The sequence below is a fragment of the Neolamprologus brichardi genome, chromosome 1 (genome assembly GCF_056152115.1).
Source record: "Neolamprologus brichardi isolate AB-2024 chromosome 1, ASM5615211v1, whole genome shotgun sequence".
In the NCBI taxonomy this organism is placed as follows: domain Eukaryota; kingdom Metazoa; phylum Chordata; class Actinopteri; order Cichliformes; family Cichlidae; genus Neolamprologus; species Neolamprologus brichardi.
Genome location: NC_142104.1, coordinates 11,823,407 through 11,844,563, shown reverse-complemented (window position 1 = coordinate 11,844,563; position 21,157 = coordinate 11,823,407). Strand labels below are relative to the sequence as shown.

Sequence of the window (21,157 nt, the reverse complement as noted above, 5' to 3'; positions counted from 1 at the left end):
TGCTGATTGGTCAGAGGAATTCGGTGCGCGTTCACGTGCGCGCGTGAGGGTTCGTCTTTTTTTTATCGTTGTGGACATTTTGTTCTGGCTTCAACCTAAACAAGGCCAAGATTATTTTTGGAGATGCTGTTATATGTTAGTTGGCTACAAACTGGATGACAGTCATCTAAACTCACTCAGAAGTTTCTGGAAAACAGTAACCCTTGGCACACTACGTATTTTTCCTCCGTAGAAACTCCCCTGCGGTGTTTTTAAACAAAGGCGAGCGTTAATAGAACTTGATTTTTTTTTTGTTGTTTAAATAGCTCGAAATGTTTAAGCTATAGGTTGAGAGTTTCAAGGTTAAAAGCGAAACATTTTATAAGGCATGAATGACACTTGAAGATTCCCCACAGTCAGATGCTGGTAATGAGAGGTGACTTTAGGCATTAAGGCAAGAAATCCAAAGAGTAGGAAAAAATGAAGTAAAAAAACAGTAGGGGAGCCTGGGGGTGATTGTAACACTTACAGCTCGCAGAACATTTGTGCCACGATTCTTACACTTTGGCATAAAATAGCCTTATGTACCCACTGCAAGTAGAAATGTTTGTAACCTGTTCAACTTTCTCAGGCAATTAATTACCTGATGCATAACACAAGGAGTTCTATTGTTCATAGCCTGCCTCACTGCTGGGATATGTAGTAACACAACCTGGGGTAAATTATAACAATTAGAGTAAAAAAAAATCAAAATTGAGACCATATGCATCTTAGTCGTTTTATTGTGCATTGCTTCAGCAGTTTTAAGGTCTTCATCTAGGTCAAAAAGCTCCCACCTCTGACTTTTAAATCTGAGTCAGCTCTTGTCAGAAAATGTGCAGTAGAAGCAGTAACAGAAGAACAATGTAATTGTATTTCCCCCAAGAGTAGTCATGTTTTTCTCACCCACTGTCCTGGCACCCAAAAAAAGTAAAAAAAAATAAAAAAAATAAAAAAAAAAGGACATGGGAAACTGTTTTTCTTTGTCATCATGAGGATAGTTTTAATACTTTTAAAATAGGTGTTAAGACCACCCCACCCATTTCAACCATTGTTTAGCCAGCTGGAGCACCATGGGGGTCTGAAATTAGCATAGATTAAATGCCTCACATTTTACCCAGGACACTGCTCTTTAAAATTACAAGTTGCATTTCAGCAGTGTCAATGGTAATACAAATCCACACTTGATTAAAAAATAAAATAAAATCGTTCTGTATTGAAAATCAGTTAATTTGCTGTAAAATCTGAATGGTTATTCACATGGATTAGCAATTTCACATTCAATGTCAAGGAAGGTGTTATACATTAAACTAATGATATTTTGTAAGTGAAAGCAGTAGTTTTGCAATCATTCCTTTGTTGCAGTCTCACCTGCAGCGTTTTTTATTCCTATCATGATACATGTAAGATGTGGTGTGTTGACTTTCTGGTGGAAAATAGAGGACAAAGGAAAAATGCTCTGATCTAATCAACACTGTGATGAAACATTTGGGAAAAAAGGCAACAATAACGATTCACTTCATGAACAGACTCTGTAGACCTGGCTTTAGTTTGCTAGTGAAACTACACTATTTGGGATACAGAACAAAGAGCAAAATATTGTAGGATACTGCAAACTAAAAAAATGAAGCTATTTGTTGAAAGTAGGAATGTTAGTTCAAACATAACCACGGTTACCTGATAACGGGTGTGATAACAAATGTCAATTGTATCAAAAATTTTTTGTGTTGAATAAAATGGCTTTGACTGAAATATTGTAAAGGAGTTTGGGTATTTTTTTTTTAAACTAAGATTTATTTGTTTCTCTTGCATAAAGGGTGGGGATAATAAAATAAATAAAATGCTTAGTATCCATATGGGCTGCCAGCCAGACTGTTGCATAAAATGCTGGTATCAGTATCAACCCAGAGTTTGACAATCAATCCACTCCTAGTTGCAAGCCATTTAAATTTAAATTCAGCTGATTTGTGCTTTCTCTCTGATACCAGATGCATGTGACCCAGAGAATGTGGGTCATTTGCACAATAAGACAAACACTTACCAATTGATTGTGGGCTTTTATCGACAAAGCAGGAGCAAAGTTTACATATGTATGAGGATAACACTAACTGTTGTTTGTGCTGAGTCAAACATAGTGGAGCTCTGCATACCACCCTGACAAAACCCCAGGAGCTGTTGCATATCACAGGGTTGAAGATACGCATTTCTTTAAAACCATGGCATCCCCCATGCAATTGTCTGCACAATAGCCATAAATTGTGGTGAGTAAAATTAAACATGTATATATAGCACATCTGAATAAAAGAAAATGCTGTGCTTTGACATCTTACAGAACAAACTGCTTCATAAAGTTGCAATGTGCTTTATGATCACCGTTCTCCCTGAGAAAACTGGCTATGTTATTTTTAAAAACCAAATGAAAGTCAGGAGACATTTTGAGCTGCACAATTTAATTACATTCAAACACCAGCAACACAGTGAGGCCTGGAGTTTGTTTGATGATGTAATTTAGCAATAAACTGTTAAGCTAATAGTAGACAGTCCTAGAAAGCTACTCCAAAGCCCCTGCTGATTCTAATGGGGGCATTTTCTGAATGCATATAAAGCTCATTTGCCTTATCGTCTTAGCCCACGGTCAGAAAATCAGCTCAGTGTGATGGGGATAGTTATCTTCGTATGGTGCTGCTGAGTATTTGGATATATAGTACCCTGAATCTTTGTTATTCTCTTTCTTTTTCCTTTAAAGATGTTGGTAACTGCAGATAATGATTGTTTGTGAAAATTCATGTCACAGCTCCATCTAGTGACAGGATACAGGTGATGCAGTAAAAAAACAGTCGGCTACAAGATTAAAACCCCTGGTAGTTAAAAGCACTGATCGTCTCATCAGGTTAAAGTGTTCTTCAGGTAAACCTTTGGTCACGTCCTGGACAAGTACTGACGATCATTGTTGTATGCAGGGAATAACTTTATTGTTGCACTTTGAGATCATTCAGTTAAATTAGTAATGGGCTACAGAGTAGATAAATAGACTCACCTGTAGTTCTCTGAGAAAGTTAAAATGATAGCCCAGATGCAATCACATTTTGTTTTTCTGCACTTGGCTGCTTAAATGTGACTCACATTTTTAGCAATAAGAAACTGGTGGCTCTAGTTTCTTTGGCGTTATACATATTTTATAGTAAAGACAGACCCCTGTTTGTTAGTAGTTCATGGAGATTTAGAAAAAAATGAAGGTTATACAGGTTTGTTAAAACAGAAGCTTTCAGGTTGACATACTTTACTTGTTGTGGCAATGTGATTCATTTTGGAACTTTTCCAGACTAACAATTTATCTGTCAATTAAAAGCCTTCAATCCACATTTGTTAGAGGTAAAAATTACTCTGTGTGTCTGTGTGTGTGCGATCCATCATGTTCTCATCCCACGGTACAAATGCTGATGCATCAGATGGGCTGCTTGTATCACAGTGAATTCGTTTAAACTCTTTAATATTTGCAGCAACATGTGTGAATACATTCTAGATGTTTCTAGGAACACAACTTCATATATTTTTGAAGATGAGAAAGCCTGTGCAAATGAAGCCTCTAACCCTGAGGATCTATCTTCTGAAACTACTTGTCATGCAGGTTGACATCCAAGACAGACTCATATACCTGGATGTTTCCTACATGCCGATTCAATTTGAAGTTTTATTGATTCAATTTGTCCGTCTGAGCAAGAAAAGACAAAACCTAGTAAAAAGAAAATTAAAGTAACAATGTTAATAATACAACAGCAAAAATTCAGAAGCTGGAAATACCAACAGTTTATTTTCTACTTTTTGTGACTACAGAAATGTTGAAACATTTGAACACTGAAAAAAGCTGAATGACATCATCACTTGCTTCTCAATTTTCTTTCTTTTTTATCATTTGCTTAGCAATCACAACAGATGATATTGCACGGCACTGAGAAAGCAGTAGCAAAGCCTGGGAAACAGCAATGACAAATAAAGTCATGAGACATGGAGTTTTACATCTGAGAGTAACACCGACAGTATTGCCTCTCTGGCATACACGCACGCCCGCACGCACACACACAAACACCCACACACACACACACACACTGACACGCAGACTAAAAACCGAAGAAGCACTGTGAGTTGATAAGGAGGTCAAAAGAAAGAGATCGAGTCTGACAAGAGCACAAGGCTGACAAGAGCAAGGAGATTTCATTTTGAAATGCAAGTGCAAAATGAACTTCTACTGTAATTTATTCCTAAATGTCTATGACAACAAATATGCTTGTTTATCAAAACCCTTCAAGCATCTTTGTATATGAATAGCTGGAGGACACCCCTCTGCGGGTGGGAAACTAGTTCCCCAGCGTAAGAGATCCAGATGATTGTCTTAGGTGCTGCAGTATTATTATGAGACTTGTAGCCAAGCTACCCATCATATGGGAACTCCTTATGGGCAAAACAAATAATAAGAGATGAATTAGGAAACAGGAAAACATAGGCCCACGCTGCATTATCCTTTTGTTCACTTTACAGGCCTTTTTATGTAAAATTAAAGCATCTGTACTTATTCATTCAAGACACAATGAATGCATAACATCCTGATGTAATCTGTCATGGACATTTTGGTGATGACCCCTTAGTCCGTGGAGACTCTGTGCTGTCTGAGCATGACAGAGAGGAAACAGTACTAACAGTGCAGCCTCTGATACCCAGAGACCTACTGTTTTAAAATGTACCAGTCAGCCACACACATGCATACACATCAGCAAAAAGCGTGACAATATGCAGCACAAACACATTAGACAATGGGCAACGACAGAATCAAAGAGATGCATGCAAATGAGCTCACATACAAACTTGCATACTTCAGCAGTACTTGACATTTGAGGCGCACGCTCACATTCACAGACAGAAAAACAGAAGAGCAATCCGAATAATCGTCCCCATACACACTCGCACACGGATTCCTTGGTAAGGTTCTTTGCAGTTTTATTAGACTTTGCTTATAGTCATTACACGAGTACGTACCAAAAGAACAGATACTAGATGGAGCAAGGCGGCGGTGCCACGGCAATAAAAACAGACCCAGCTCCGCGGCACAGCCCCTGGCAGACCGGCTGCCCAGCCTAAACTCCACCTCACTCTGTGCATGAGACAGCAAAGTGAACGGGGCTTGCAGCCCTCGTTTCAAATGCTCCAGATTGTACATTGAACAGGAGATTCCCCACATGGTAGAGTAAGCTTGCCTACATAGCCCTACGCCTTCTACATTCTATACCCGTGCGAATGGCAAATCAAAACTCAACAAGTCTACCTCACAGATGCCAGTGCTTTTCAACATTATACATATTTTTTTTCCAATTTTTGGTTTGTTTTAAAAATCTTTGGATGTGCAGTAATACCCATAAAATAAGTGTTTTTAAAAAGTCAAAAGAATAGAAAAACACACACACGTACACACTGCTTTTTGCCAACTGTTCAACAAAGTAGCTCCTGTATAACTTTGTCTGCATTGGCAAATCAACTGTCTTGGTTTCTGGCAGTGTTTAAAACACACGTTGAAATGCCGGCTAGGATTTAGCTGAAGAAGAATAAAAACTACTCCTTTGTTATATCTAAGCATGGGAAATAAGGCTGTAACATAAATGGTCTTTTTTGTTTCTTTTCTTTTTTCCAAAAACCTACTATATACAAATCTAGAGTTTCTACAAATGCATAAATTAAAGTAGTGGTTAACCAATACAAAAAATGCAATTAAATTAAAATCACAACACAGAAGTAGAGAAAAGGGAAAATATGAACACAATATCACAGCAGTTGGTTTTACCCTGTAAAAGCAATAGTCTACCATCATAATATTGGCATAACCCAGTGTCCGATAAAAAATACGCTTCTCCCTCCATCCCAAAAGTTTCCTACATCAACCCTGAAACTTGTCCTCCATGTCTTGAAACAGAGCACTTCTGCCAAAAAAAACAAAACAGAACAAAAAACAGCAACTTCAAAATAGATAATCATACAGCTTTTTGAAGTAACAATAACAATTACCACACGAGTGGAGTTCTGCCTAACTCACAGATAGACGTCTCAATGCAGAACTCAAAGGAATTATTACTATGAGGTATTCAGACACATTGGTAAAGACATGCACGGCCAGAGTGCTGGACCTTCCTACACACAGCAGAGAGACAAGCAAGGTTAAGGGAAAGAGGGATGGAGGGATGAAGGGCGGGCAGGGGAGAGGATAAACAAAGACCTTTGGTTTAAACTGTAGAAGTGGACAACAAAAATTCCTTTGGTATGTTTTCATTGCATGGTTGCGCTGGCGAAAGCACCACGGTGTGATTAAAGAAAAAAATCTTCTCATTGTTTCTTCAGTAGTGGCCCTTCTACAGGCTGAGGTATTCACAGAGTCAAAGGTGAGAGGTCAACAGCGGTTTAACACTTTGGTTCAAGCAAGGCACTCGTCCTGGGAGTTTTAGAAAGATTGCAACACGTCTGCTTCTACTTTCAGGAACATGTCTGCCTATAGTTGAGTCATCAACTCTGCCCATGGCTATGTCAGGTTGTCTGCCTGTTGTAAGGTGAAGATGTCTGACCTATTTGTTGGATCAATATTATCAGCCTATAGATACACACTAACAGGCAGGCCAGGTGGAAATAAAGCTGCAACACTGAGAGCTCTGGTGGGGCAAGGCTTCAGATGCAAATTTAAAATCATTAATGAACCAAACTAAAAGTCTTTCCTGTCAACAAAGTGGTAGACAGTAATGTGTTTCTGTTATGAACAACCACTGATCACATTACTAATAAGGTAGTCGTACCCCACAGGCACCAGCATGGCTGATTGTGTGTATCTAAGGCTAGTTCAGCACATCTGCCTATAGCTACATCAGTATGACTATCTATGGAGCTGTAATCAGAGCACAGATGAAGCAAGAGCACGCATAGCGGGGGTGCATGGGTTGAGTGCAGGTGGGAGGGGGAGAAAGAGGAGGAGAAAGGAGAAGGGAAAAAGAGAAAGGAGATAGGGGGGAGGGGACACATACATCACATCTTTGAACACCACTCATAGAGGCCGTGCAATGAGAAAAAATCTTTGGTTATCTTTGGTATCATCAAAGTGATAAAAATCACGTATGGAACTTGAGTGAGGTAGCATCTTTGGTTCACACTATAAAACATCAGCAGGTCTTGACACATTTTTTTTTTTTTGGTTTCTTGTCGTCTTTTTGGTTTTTCTCTCAGAGATAAAGAAAAAGCAGCTCTCTCTTGCCTCTCCTTCAGCGCTTGTTCTGATGAATGTAGAGCTGCTAACCCTGGCCATGAAGAGGATGACGGCAAGGGGCCAGCGTAATATATCTAATGCTATGCTGCCCTGGGCCAGCCCTGTGTAGTGCTTTCCTCCTAGTGCTGAAATGCATAGCTTACTAGGAGTGTGGAGGCAGGGAGGGGAGGAAGTGCAGGGTGGATTGGCAGCAGGCAGGGAGCGGGGGTGCTTTCGTATTCAGGTGACAAGCTGACATTGCTGTGTAAGCGCCTGAAAGTGATTTGATCATTGATATCATTTCCTCCGCCCAACATCTTTGATGAGGAGATAAAATCAAATACATATGAAGTGCTTATTAAAACGTACCACCAGAGGCACTGTGGTTTTGACACTCTCCCTCACACAGTGTCAAAACCACACATAGATCCAGTAGCTTGTGTTTTACATAGAAAACTGGAGAGATTTGTCTTTGACATGTGCTGGATTTTAAACACATAAAGTAGAACTAAACCTGCCGGCATTAGCTAAGCAGATTAGAAGGATTAGATGTAGCTGTATTGACTAACCTTAACATTGAGTACAATGATCATAATTCAGGAGAGTGTCTGCGAAGTTAAAAGTGGTATAGTCTATTTCTTTCCAAGAAGGCATCTATAAGGCAAATATCAATAGTTAAATTTTTAGGGTTATACCATAGAGTATTTCCGTTTGCAGGGAGCAAATATTTAAACGTGACTCAAAATGTTCTGTGGAGAAGGAGAAGTATGATTTCCTTCTTCGTGGAGCACACTAACAGTCTGTCTCAGGAGGTAAGGGAGGAAAACAGGTAAAAAATACTTTTATCAACTACAAAATATATTCTTTGGTCAAATTACTTCATAGGATGTTCTTAAGTGGTTTGATTTCTAAACTGCAAAAGAGGCTTCAAGGTGTAGAAGGCTTTGGTTTTTCTTTTTTGAATTATTCAATGCCTCAGCATGTTGGAAGAAAGCACTACCATGTGGGTTGATGTTAGGCATTTTGTTTTCTATTTGGTTTGGTTTAGGGTTGGACCTTTTGGTTTTAGGGTTAGCAGTCTACGCATGGACATTTCCCTGTCTGTCTGGAATGCTTGATAGAAAGACAGACAGTTGGACAAACAGTCAGACAGTCCGCTCCACTGATCCGAACAAGGTTGCACAACAATCCAGTCTCTCCTGTGGGATTTTTTTTTCTTTAAAGTTGATTGGCCAATCCCACTGGAGCTCCACATTCTGGCTGTTTTCGAGGCCGTGGACAACTGCAGATCAGACTGTCAAGAGGCTGATTAAACCTCTGTTTAGGGACCCATCATCAAAACCAACCAATCAGATTAAAGATAACAGTGGCAAATGATAGATTCATACTGGGTGGGGAGGTGAGGGGAGGGTGTAATAAAGCTAGAGACCAGTGACAGCGAGTGTGTGTGTGAGGGGGAGTAAAACTATAGTCTTTTTGCAGTATGTTACACATAAATGTGTTGCTAAAACAAACATTGTAAAGCAGGTCAAAGGAGAAGTCTTTGGTTTGTTTTTTCATCTTTGGATACTATAAATATCAATATAGTACAGGTTTAAGGGCAAAACGTTGCTTCAAGGTCTTTTTTAAGTTTTCTTTGTTTCTCTTAAGTTTTAAAGCTTTTCCACCGAGGTTGAGTCAGTCCATGAGTTGGTCAAATCAGTCCTTCTTCAGGCTTTGGTGCAGGCGTTGGGGCCAGAGTTGGCTGAGTGACCAGAGCCGTCATCCACCCACTTATCTAGGCTCCGGCGGCGTGCGTTCATAAAGAAGTTGCTGACTGTAGCCAGCTCGAGGCCCAGCTGTTGAGCAATGGTGAGTTGCAGCTCTTTGGATGGACGCTTGTTCTCTTTGAAGATGGCATGGAGTGTCCGCCGCTGCACATCTGTGAACACAAGGCGGGGCTTCTTGGTCACATTTCCCCGCTCGCTTCTGCCGTGGTCCTGTTCCTTACGCTTACATGCTGTGGAGATTTCAGCAAAGAGACATACAGAGAGAGAGGGGATTTGTGAGAGAGGGCAGAAGACAGAAAAACGAGAATCACAACTTATCCTGGGATTTTAAAAAGTCCTGAGTAAAGAGTGTGGCCTGAACCATGAATTGGTTCTTTTCCACAATATTAGGCTGGGGAAGGCAGGTTGTAGGTTTCCACTCTAACTCCGAAAAGTCCTCAGTGATGATCACAAGTATTTCAAATGCTAAAATGTTGTTTTATCTTCATAAAAAGTAAAACAGAGGTTTTGTATGTGACAATTTGTATTTTTCCCTTTTGTATCGTGATTGTCAAGACCTGAGACCTGTTCAAAATACAAAAATTACATATTCTGATAACATAGGATTGGGGTCAGGGGTACTTAATCCTCTAGGGACTAAATGTGCTAAACTAATTTGATTATCTAAAGCCAGTCCAAGCCTCTTTACTGTGTAATGTTATACAGAAGTCAATTTGGATCTTCTCTGATATGGACTTTTCAGGTCCTATGGATACACATGCAGTTGAAATTTGTTTTTAGTGATGCCAACATGAAGAATATTCAGTTGTATCAAGAACCAAATTATACACAAGTTCTTATTTGCATATCTCTTTAATTTCCTTTAATTCCTAGAAACATATATTTTCTTGTGTTTCATGCTTGCTCTAATAAAATATTAGCCTTCAATGTAAACGATGCACAGCCTGTTTTGAAAGCTCCCTTATGTTTGATGTAGCTTGTGTGTGGTTTGAGTTTGGTGAAATCAAGTAAACTGTCTTTGGTGGTCTAAGCAAATTTTTGGATACTATTTCATATTTCACGTTTTTGGATACTAAACCAGTAGAACTGGTAATTGAAAGGTTTTATCAACACCACATTTTTCACAGACACATTTCTATTACGGTTTTTGCGTCATTTACTCTGAAAGAATCACACAGCCTGATTGTTGAAAGTAGTGCTATTTTTGTTCAAAACTCCTAATTTCAGATTTTTAAAAAGGTACATGGGATATAATAGCAAAATTAGACTCATAGATCCACACAGACCCTCTTTTGATTCAGGCACCAAAGGTTTCGTGGGTCCAGAAAAAGAGCAATCAGCAGGAAGCATGCCAGAACAATGAGCGCTGTCCACGGTGCTGAAAGCAATGTCCCCCGCGGGTGACGTAGATAAATAAAGAAAATGGCCTGGAGATGATTTTATACTGGAAAAACAAAAACTTGGGAATCCATCTGATAAAAAGTGAAACGTCAGTTAATCTGAACTCTTTGCTACATGGCTACAGCTTTTTTTTAAATTAACACCCCAAGCTCCAGTCATTTAAACAGAGAGTGAGGTCAGACCAGGAGGGGGCAGACGCGGGCTGCTAAGGTGAGACCAAATATGGGCTCACTGGGGAAATTAATGAACAACACATCACAACCACAAAACAATTCTCCGACCAGCACCGATTAATTTTGCAAAGTGCACGGAGCAAACAAACGCATTTCACGAGTCAACCCGAGACAACGTGCTGAAAACAGAAAACTTCGATCAGCCAAATTTAGACACATTTTTTGAAAAGAGGAGGAGAACAACTACAGTAAGTGTTTCCCTACACTAATAAACTAATAAAATGACTTCCCGTTTTATATTGTAGTAAAGCACTACATATTGTCGTTAAACTCTACTTTATTCCTCTTTTTGTTCTTAGTTTTGATGTATTATCTCCAAATGAAAGCTTAAATAACACTACGAGATACTTTAAAAACGATTAGAATTATAAAATCAAAAGCCTGCCCCCCGCCCCCGCCGAGATCTCACATGATACATGATTTCTAATTTCAAGCACTTTCTTCAGCATGTGCTAAAGTACAGCGAAGCGGCCTGTTAGCATGACCATAAAGTGGAGTGGGCCTATAATTGTGAGTATAAGCAGCCCGTTGTCTCCAGTACAGGTAAATATTAACAGAGGGCCGGAGCTCCTCGTGTAAGGGTTGCAATAAATCAGCACGAGTGAAGGCCACTCAGACAGCAGGAGCCAGCACAGAGGAGCCCGACCCCGCACGAGAGGCCCGCGAAGACAGGGAGCTTTCCCAGGACCGATGGGAACATAACAACGGCCTCGTTATCGGGTTAATCACACACACACACACACACACGCACACACACACACACACACACACACACACACACACACACACACACACACACACACACACACACACACACACACCGCTGCTGCTCCCGGCTAATCATTACAAACACGAGATAACTCCACACACTGAAACAGACTGCACACGTAGCGTGTACTGACACAATGTGACGAAAGCCCCGCGTTTCATAACCGTACAGAGAACAACAAACAGACATCTGAGCTGAAAACGTAGCGAAGATTTAGCCCAGCGTGTATTTATTTCAAGAATCTACATCCCGATTAAGTGGAAGTAGATAATTATTCACCAAGAATAATAAAAAGAAAAAAAAAAGAAAACACAACCAACATCAAGAAAGGTCTATGCAATCACAGCTTCTTTCCACAAAAAAAAAAAAAAGTTGTAATGAATTCCTAACTGATGCGCTGTCTGGAGTGGGTTCTCTCTTCACTTTTATATTCCATTGTATTCTATTTTATTCCATTCCATTCTACACATACAAATATTCAGATGGGTAATTGAATACGTGGGAAAACGAGAGAAGGCCCAAGATTAATTTCAGAAGCCTAAAATCAATGAACAGATCAAATCTACCTCAGCACAAGATCACATATCCAGTTCACACAGGAACGAACGGATCAATAAAATGGCGCTCAGACTATTTTATTCTGAATTTATTCAATTTTTAACTCTATTTTCTTCCTCTTTCACCATTATCCATCTTCTTTATGTGACATTTTCTAAATAAAACTCGCAATTGATATTTTGGTACTTTTTTTGGCCAACCCCCCCAAAATAATAAAAAAAAATCAACAAAAACAAGAGTTTATACAGTTTAAATATGTTTTTTTTTTAAACTTCGGTAACATCGACAAAGAAAAATACAACAATAACTGAAGCAGGCCTGTTACATCTTCCCTGCACTGTATGAATATCCATTTCTCTGAAAAATAAAATCCGAGCTTTAACGATACAAGTCAATATGCTGCTGGTCTGGGTTTAGTTTTAATTATATGCTCATTCCACTAATGATAAAATGATGCAAATGCAATATCAAATATGTGTGTGCTTCAAATATATGTGTGTTTCACTCATTTTCCACTGATAAAATCTCATCTTCAAAACAGACACACACACACGCACGCACACACACACACACACACACATCAGTAGCAGCAGATGGGAAAACTGAAAAATAATCAATTGTGATTACACTGATGTGCACACGCGCGAGCATACACGTGCACAAAAGCGCGCACTTTCCACCGCGCAGCCTCACTTTTCAAAAAGCACAAAAGCCCCATTTGTAGGTCATTGATCGGGCCTATAAACGTAAAAAAAATGTATTGGGTCTATGTGAACGCGCACGTGCTATTTGGGCCTCGCTGGGCGCCTTAATTGACTCGTGCGTACCACAGGGACAAATTAATACAGAGGTCTACCAGTTAATTAGAGAAACTTCAACGAAGTCAGGGTTTGTTCACCAGCTAAACACGAACACGTGCTCTTTTCAGTTCTCTTCTGCTGAGGAACTGAAGTCTCTAATTTTGCCAAAGAGAGCTCCAAACGTCTTTACACCAACTAAATAATGCATGACTCCGGCGTCGCTTTGATTCGGTTTATGACAAACTCCCAGGAACACGTGCACACACACTCTGTGTTTACATCAAGGGCAACTCCAAAAAAAGGAGCTGATCGGTTGCATCTACACCAAAATAAACACGTTCCTAACGATTTCTGGGAGAAGGATCAGTTTACGCACACAGTCCAGCGGTCGATATTTTGAGGTAAAATGACATGAATACTTGTTCCACACAAGCCCCAAAATCAGTGTAGAGACAGAAAAGGGATGCGTATTGATGTCAGGCCAGTCTCTGTACGGTCTTCAGCTCAGTGAAGTTTGTTTTCGGCTCTAATTCATCCTGTTGTTTATCTGACTGTATGTTGAATTTACCACTCAACATAAATCTAGGTTTAAAAAATATATAAGGCCATATCTATAGTAACCAGGGCCAACTTTTCCCGATTCCTTCCTAAAGCTGATATAATTTGACTTCCAGCATATGGAGGCAAGTAGAGAGATTACAAGGTATACATATCTTTTAAAGACCTATCCAGCACAGAGGAAACGCCGGTCCTGAATGCGACTCTTATGTGAATTTGAATGTCTTACAGTTGGTTTGCTATATTTTTTCCAGTATAGAAAAAAACAAACTACAAGCCCAGTTTCAATTCCTCTCTCCATTGCTCAGCACAAGATAACATTCAGCGCCAGTGACCTTCTGTGCCGAATTACAGCCATTTGCCGATCGTTTATTTTTCTTTGGAAATCAATGAAAAGATGAAAGCAAAAATGGGGCTTTACCGAGGCTTCGCTCACCTGCGAGCCTGAGCGCACTCATGCGTTGGAACTCAGGCTCCTGCAGCCATTTCCACATGCGGCGGAAGGTCTCTCTGCCGGACTTAAGCTTGGACCAGGGTTTGGGGTTTCGCAGCAAGTCGGACAGGGTCCCTTGGGACCTGCACAGGACCCGCTGGGCAAAGATGGCCTGAGGGATGCTGTAGCGCTTCAGCTCTGTGGTGATCCTCTGCGCCACCTCTTTGGTATTCACCTCCTCCATCTGTCCCCCAGAAACACCACCCCCTCCACCGCCGCCCCCTTGCTGCCCGGGCCCGGAGGCCTGCTCCCGGCTGTTCCCCAGCACTTGGCCGTGACTCTGCGCGCCAAGGTGGGCGTGCGGATGGTGATGGAGGCCGTTGATTTGTACCATACCAGCTGAGGAGCTCATGTGCTGCTCCGCATGTCTGCTGAGCATGGCCGGATGGTGAGCCTCGAACCCGCTCGGGGTGAGCATCTTCTCACCAGGCATAGCGGCACCAGGATGAGCGTAGGGGGGGATGCCGGCCTGGGACGTGTGTATGCTGGCCAGACCGGAACCAGATAACGGGGAGAGGCTCTGGCCCATGCACGGATCCTTGTGATGATATGCGGGATACAGACTGTTCATAGGCGCCAGACTCCGGTCCTCTCGCATCAGCGTGAAACTGCCGCTGACATTTCCGGGGATCCTCTGGTGCGGGTGCGGGTGAGGATGATGTGGATGGTGGTGGTGATGATGATGGGGAGGAAACTTGTCGGACACAGTGGAGATGGGGGGTAAGGGCTGCAGGGGGGTTAGGGTAGTGTAAGTGCTGCTCGCGCTCATGCCAGGGGGGGCTTCACACATGCTGATGGCTGGATGCAAGTGTCCAGAGTGGCTGGGATGATAGTCTCCGGTGTCGAGCAGGGTCGCCATGCCCATAGCACGGTGGCTTAAACCCCTAGGGCTCGGACGAGAATGTGGACTGTGGCCACTCAGCAGCTCTCCGTGACCGGACACGGACTCATGGCTCACTCCGTGCAGGTCGCCAATATTCTCCATCGACAGCTGTGCGTTCATGATCCGGGCAGCGCTGTGGACAAACCATCTATCTGACCTACCCCAGTTAGCTGATGTCCAGAAGTCCTCACGTCCAGTAAAAGTTCAAATTTCTTTTGTTGTTGTTTTTTTCTTGCAGTAGCCTCCTTTGCTATTGCCTCTTCTCTGTCCTTACATTCACCTATTTCATTATTCCCCTACCTCGCACGCTGTTTTGCAGAAAACAAAACTCCTCTTCCGAATCCCCCTTTGCTTGATAGTTGTTTTTTTTTTTAATAATTACTCTCTTAATTTTCTGATTCTCTTTATAATTCAAGCCCCCCCACCACCAACCAGCTGTCCTTGCGCTCCGGTCGGGTGCCGCGCCATCTCTCTAGCAGTGTGTCTCCAGCCCCTGTTCCACCGCAGCACAGCTCACTGTCTACACATGCGCAAAGGGGACACCCACCTCTACTCGTATTCTCTCTCTTTCTGTCTGTCTCTCTCTCTCTTTCAGGCACACGCGTACACACACCGCCCCATTCTCTGACGTCAGGTACCTTATTAAGGAAGGATGGTATGAAAAGCTGCTCACCGCTATTAGAAATATTCAGGACCCTTTAGCTTTTGCTGCAAATGCTAATAATGCTAATGGAGAGAGCTTACATTAAAGCCCTACGAAATCTGCTCATGGATGCTGACTGAGTACACAGCTATACCGTTAATTATCAGCTCTTATTTAGAAAATGTTAAATTCATTAAGGCTGTAATGAGGCTTCACCTTCAGTCCTCCTTAAACTATTAACCGCAAATGATGTAAACTTCCGGGTTCATATGGAGTTGATTTTTAACCGGTGAGTCTGGGATCCAAAACCTCCAAAACTCCCAAACAAAACAACAACGACACTTAATTCCTTTCGACGAAGCAGAAACGGTCGCCACAGAAATCAAAGCAGGATGAGTTAATTGTTCCCTAAAAGGCTGTCAATAAAGTCACAGCCTGTATATATTCATAAGCATCAAATACATCCATTCTTTTATCATTATTAGTCAGCTGCCCCAACCCGCCCCCACAACCGTGCCAAATATGTGGCAGTTTAACCAAACGAAGACCGTAGTACCTTTTCTTTTGATAGAAAAAGATGAGCAGATGTGTCTATTGTCCAACTATTAGGCTTAACGAACCAAGCCCAGCATGTGTGCATGAGTGTGCATGTGTGAGTGTGTGGGGGGCATATTCAATCCTTGTGCTTTAGAACTATTTGAGGATATAGTATGGCCATTAAACGGTGATAATAAAAATACAACACCCACATGTTATTTAGTCAATTAAGAACATTTGTTTTTTATTTGCAGAAACTTCTCAGAAATTTACACACGCATACACACACGTGCGCATTCACGGCAGGTGTGTACAATCCAGTCACCACCGATAGAAATCACGTGCTGACACGTAACATGACTACGTGTCCCTGTGTTGTTGTTGATGTTGTGGTGCACTTTGCATGAGTGTCCAACCCCCTCAAACCTGCAGCCTGACAAGAGCCCGCCCCCGCTTACATTTAAGTTACACGTCAAGGGCCGTTTAGCCTAATAGAGCGGTAGCGCAGGGCGTCCTCAGCCGGCCGAGGTGACAGCTTGCAGCGGTCAGTGTCCTTCTGGACCCCCTGCTGAATGAGGGACATGTCAAAGGTGACGCTTCAAGACTCCCAAAGCCAACATCTGCGGGGGGACAGATTAACCTTTCAGACTTTTCCCTGTTATGGACCTGCTAGGGGCCCCGCATCTGTCAGGGCCCCCACAATAGACCCTGCGCTCGGTTGAACGAGTTAAATAAAAGAAAAGAAAGAAAGAAAGAGAGAGAAGTTAAACTGCCTCTGATGTGAAGTCAATGTCAACGGCGTGTGTGTGACGTGTGTCGAGACAAAAGGACACTAATTCCTCGAAGTGTGGCTGTCCAACCGTGCAGACCTGCGGACATAATAGACTTTGGAGGGAGGAAAATAGAGCTGACGACAGGAAAACAAAAAACACTAAATAAAATTATGTTAATTTAACAATAGCACCAACTTATTCCACACTGAGGCATTTGGTTTTATTTCAAGCAGAATTTATTCTAATTTATTTTGATCAAAATTTTAAATACAATTTATTCTGTAAACTAAAAACTCAATTTCTCCCAATAAAACGTTTGATATTTTCGCGTCGGTTTTTATTTTTGATGCGCTCTCCTCGCACAAGCAAACGAGATCCAGCAGGGCTAAGGTTTGGCCTTACTTGGAAGCAAACCTCATCTACACATTCTCATACGGATCGATAGGCTTCTGCCATGTCTGCACGACCTGAGCTGTGTGTTTATGTGTGTTGGCTTTCTGTGGCCATTGTGCCGAGATAGGCCAAACCTTACGAGGCTGTGACATTTGCTTTGCAGAGAATATAAGGGACACGGTTTTCTGAGGACTTCTGAAAGAGGATACATTTCAAGCGGAATTCAATTCAATTAGCACAAAAGAAACAGAAGCAGAGACCAAAGTGTGCCACAGATCCATACATGCGCGGATGAAGAAATACCGGCGAGTTGGAGGGAAAAATATTATATTGATCAAGTCTTATGAAATAGTGTGCGCCAAGAAAAACTTGATCCAGAGAATGGGCACTGAATGTGCAAAATGTAGGTTTCACACTGATTATTAATCAGGGGCATAATTCCCATGAAGCCCCACAGCAGCATATCCGAGCAGCAACAATATAATGTCTGGCAGAGAGGACGGTGGATCAATATTTCAGCAGCTCTGCAAAATGACACAGCGTTGCAAGCTTTATAGATGCTCAAAATGACAATTACGGCTTGTTTAAGAATAAGCCTTTGCTAAATGGCATCTGGTGGAACTTAACTTTTATAAATGGGCCTACTTGATTTCGAGCAGTTTGGTCATTGACCCTTTGCAATATAACGTCGCATACATTCGTAAACTGAATCATCCTTTTGAAAATAAATCACTTCGCTTTTGTTTTATAGGTTTGAACCCATGAATTGATTTTACTGCTTCACCTCTAAAATCCCGAGATCCATAAATGGGTCCTCCTCTACATTTAGATTTTTTTTAAAAATTTGAATCGGGAATTTAACAGAGGGAAATATATTAAAGCCTAAATATCTGAAAACATATGAACAGATTTCTCCCTTTTTAAAAATGAAAATGTGCATTGCAGCGTTGATGGCTATCCTTTAGAGCAAAAAAGCACAGGCCTTGAAAACACACCACAGCGCGCCAATCAATACTGAATAAAATTATAATTCCTGGAGGGACTCAGGCTAAGGCCTACGATTTGTTATAATAAACCAACCTAAAAATATACGTTTTTTTGCATAATTTGTTTGTGGGATTTTAGACAGGCGGTAATTATTTTCTCTTTGAATAATGTGATTATTTAAATGAGCAACCGGGTTATTTAAAAAACAAACAAACAAGAACACAAAACAAAAAACAAACGGCATCTTATGGAAAATTGAAATAGTACTAAAAGTGTAGAAATTACGTTAGTTTAAGGCAGTAGGCCAGCTTTATTCTGAGGTTGAAAAGAAAAATAATAATTAAAATAAAAACAGGTCACATGAATAACATAATACAGCCTGGTATGAAATGGTAAACTTAGATGAAATGAAGCTAAAGAGCGAGCTAAAGATTTAAAGATCTTTGAAGATCATTTTAAGAAGTTTTTGTTGAAAGTTTTTTCTTTTCTTTCCTCCCCAATAACCAGAATTTTGGAACACACACGCCTTGGGGCTGTGATGTAAAATGGCTTAAGATTTCACCCCAGATTAAGGAATTTACTTTTTATTTCCCCACCTAATTATTATAAATGCCATCATGGCCGAGCAGCAGATGCCGGACCTGCTGCCTTGCTCAGGGGTAACTCAACTGCCTCTTGTGTTATTCCGCGTCACTTGCTCTGATTCGTGCACTCATGTGAAATTAACAAGGCATCACTTTACATTAAGGTGCCCATATGCCGCCCAATTACTCCCTGTAACTTTGGTAAGACTCCAATTATGACAACAAAACCGTGTCAACGATAGCCAAACCAGCCCCACTAAATGTGCGCTTCAAATCCAAATGACCTCGTACACAAACAGGCTGTGTGGCTTTTGGAGGCGACAATAACGAGTTTAGGGAAATTGAAAAACGTCTTCCAAATTTCCGAAATAAATAAATGTAATAAAAAAAAACCCTGCTTATTGCCGGGTTTTTGTAGCCACAATCTCTCGGCTTTTCCTTTTAACTATTTTAGTTGATCCTAATTATGGTTTTCTGTACTAATAGCGAACCTGTAAATAGTGTCTTGTATTATTTGCAGTTAACACGTATAAAAGTATCTCATGAGTAAACAGACTACACAAAGCTGCAGAATACACATTGGCACACTATGTCCTAAATATTTCTATAAACTGCAATTTGAACAAAAATCTAAAAAAAACTATTGTCTTCATGTAGATGTATCTGCTGATTTAGAACATTTATAATTTGGGGTTTAATAACTAAGGATTTTATTATTATTAATATTTGCAGCACTGCGTCAGATTTGGAAAAAAATCTATGCATTTTATCCATGCATTAACAACAGGAGTGTGGGTATATTTTTCAATAAGAGATTTGACAGCATGCTGGCCAGCTTAACTATCTTTACAGGTGCATCGTTATCATCGCATCTAAATGATCAATTTCTCTTTAGAAATTCAAATTAATGCGAACTGTGTGTGCAACCAAAAACGTCTGAATTCTGAAATACTTATGCGTGTGTTGGTGGGTACATTGCCTCACGAACTCGTAACTATTGGGACTTATTTTCTGATGTTTTAGATAAAATTAAAATTTGAGAAACGAAGTCGAATTTCAAGCAGTTTCAGTTAATTATGAAGCAAGCCGGTAACATCGGCCACGCAGTGCGGAAATTGTATTATTTTAAGTACAGTTAAACCAACATTTAACTAGGAAAAGACCATTTAATTGATGCCCTTGTGTAGATACTATAGACTGAAATGTGGCGCAGCTGCTTTAAGTTTGTGCGCATATGCGCCAGAGAAACACTCAGCTTGTGTGCGTCAGATTCGGAAAGCACTCTTTTTCCCCCACATCTCTTCTCAACAGGGTGCCAGTCTTCAAATGTGTGCATTTAAACTCTTCTTCTTCTTCTTCTGCGTCACACATAAACACAGACACGCACACGCACGGCCAACGCACGCACGCACACACTGTAGTTCCAGACTTTAACGCAGGATCCTATTCTGTCATGCATCTTTATCATCCTTCCAGCTCACTGCCTTACAGAAGCGCACAGAACGACAGAGCCTCAACATCAATTTACATAAGCTCTTTAACTCCAACATGCGAGCTGCAAAAAGCTGAGGATGCGCTGGCATCCTCGCGTCTCCTCCATCTATGTCCTTCCCGTCCCTTACTCTCCCTCATCCTCCTCCTCCTCCGGCTCTCCAAGCCTCCAGTTTTTCTCCAGAGCTGCCAGAGTCCCAAATCCTGACCGAGGTAAAGATCCTTAGCCGCTGCATGCGCCTCGTTTCCAGTCGCAAATTCGTCTCCCCGTACAAAGCCTCTCTTTTCCTGCAGCGATACCGTGCATCTCCCCGTGCTTTTCTCGATGCAGACGCATTTGAATAGCTGGCCGGTGTTGTTATGGATCCGTGCGCACTGAAAGAGAATCAGTATGCAAATTGTTTCAGTATCAATCGAAAGGTTCGATCCGCCTGAGCGTCAGCCCCTTTGGCACGAGAAGCTCCTTCGCTGCATAAATGTTTATAATGATCCCATATATTAACCCACAGTCAGATGAGAGAACAAACTGCAGTATTATTAAGACGCAGATCAAATATTTTTTTCAGGATAAAAAAAGGGAAATTTAAGGAAGCAGACGGAGCCTCCATGACTAAGACTTAAACAGATTTTATTTGTAAAATACTCCCACAATAAGTATAATCAGGGTGTATAAGTCCCTCTGAAGCATTTATGGACTACAATTAATATTCAATCAATATTTATTTTTCTCTTCTCACTTATGCTTATATTTGTGCAAATATATACATATTTTTAAAATAGAGAGAGAGAGAGATTGAAGCATTACAGCACAAGTTTAATCTTTGCAATCTCAAAATAAGCACTTGAAATAATCTACTACAAATATGAGCTAACTACTGTCTTACTTTTTTGGCATCACGTGGTTGGACTGAAATAGCTTTCTGTGGTCTGTCAGTGCGGTCATGTATGGTTTTCTGTCTCTACTATATTCTAATATATACTCTAATATTTCACTAAA

General features: G+C 41.0%; 1 protein-coding gene across 2 annotated transcripts; it reads right to left on the bottom strand.

The window, feature by feature from the left end:
- Window positions 1–3,839: 3,839 nt before the first annotated feature.
- Window positions 3,840–15,293, bottom strand: onecut1 (one cut homeobox 1). Of its 2 annotated transcripts, none has more exons than XM_006779825.3 (2): window positions 13,798–15,293; window positions 3,840–9,287 (listed from the first exon to the last, which is right to left on the bottom strand). In XM_006779825.3, the coding sequence occupies exons 1-2, from the start codon at window positions 14,870–14,872 to the stop codon at window positions 8,998–9,000; spliced, it is 1,365 nt and encodes a 454-aa protein (XP_006779888.2). In that variant the 5' UTR covers window positions 14,873–15,293; the 3' UTR covers window positions 3,840–8,997. The 2 variants fall into 2 exon arrangements, with proteins under 2 accessions (XP_006779888.2, XP_006779889.2); XM_006779826.3 differs by having other exon boundaries at window positions 13,813–15,293.
- Between the last annotated feature and the right edge of the window lie 5,864 nt (window positions 15,294–21,157).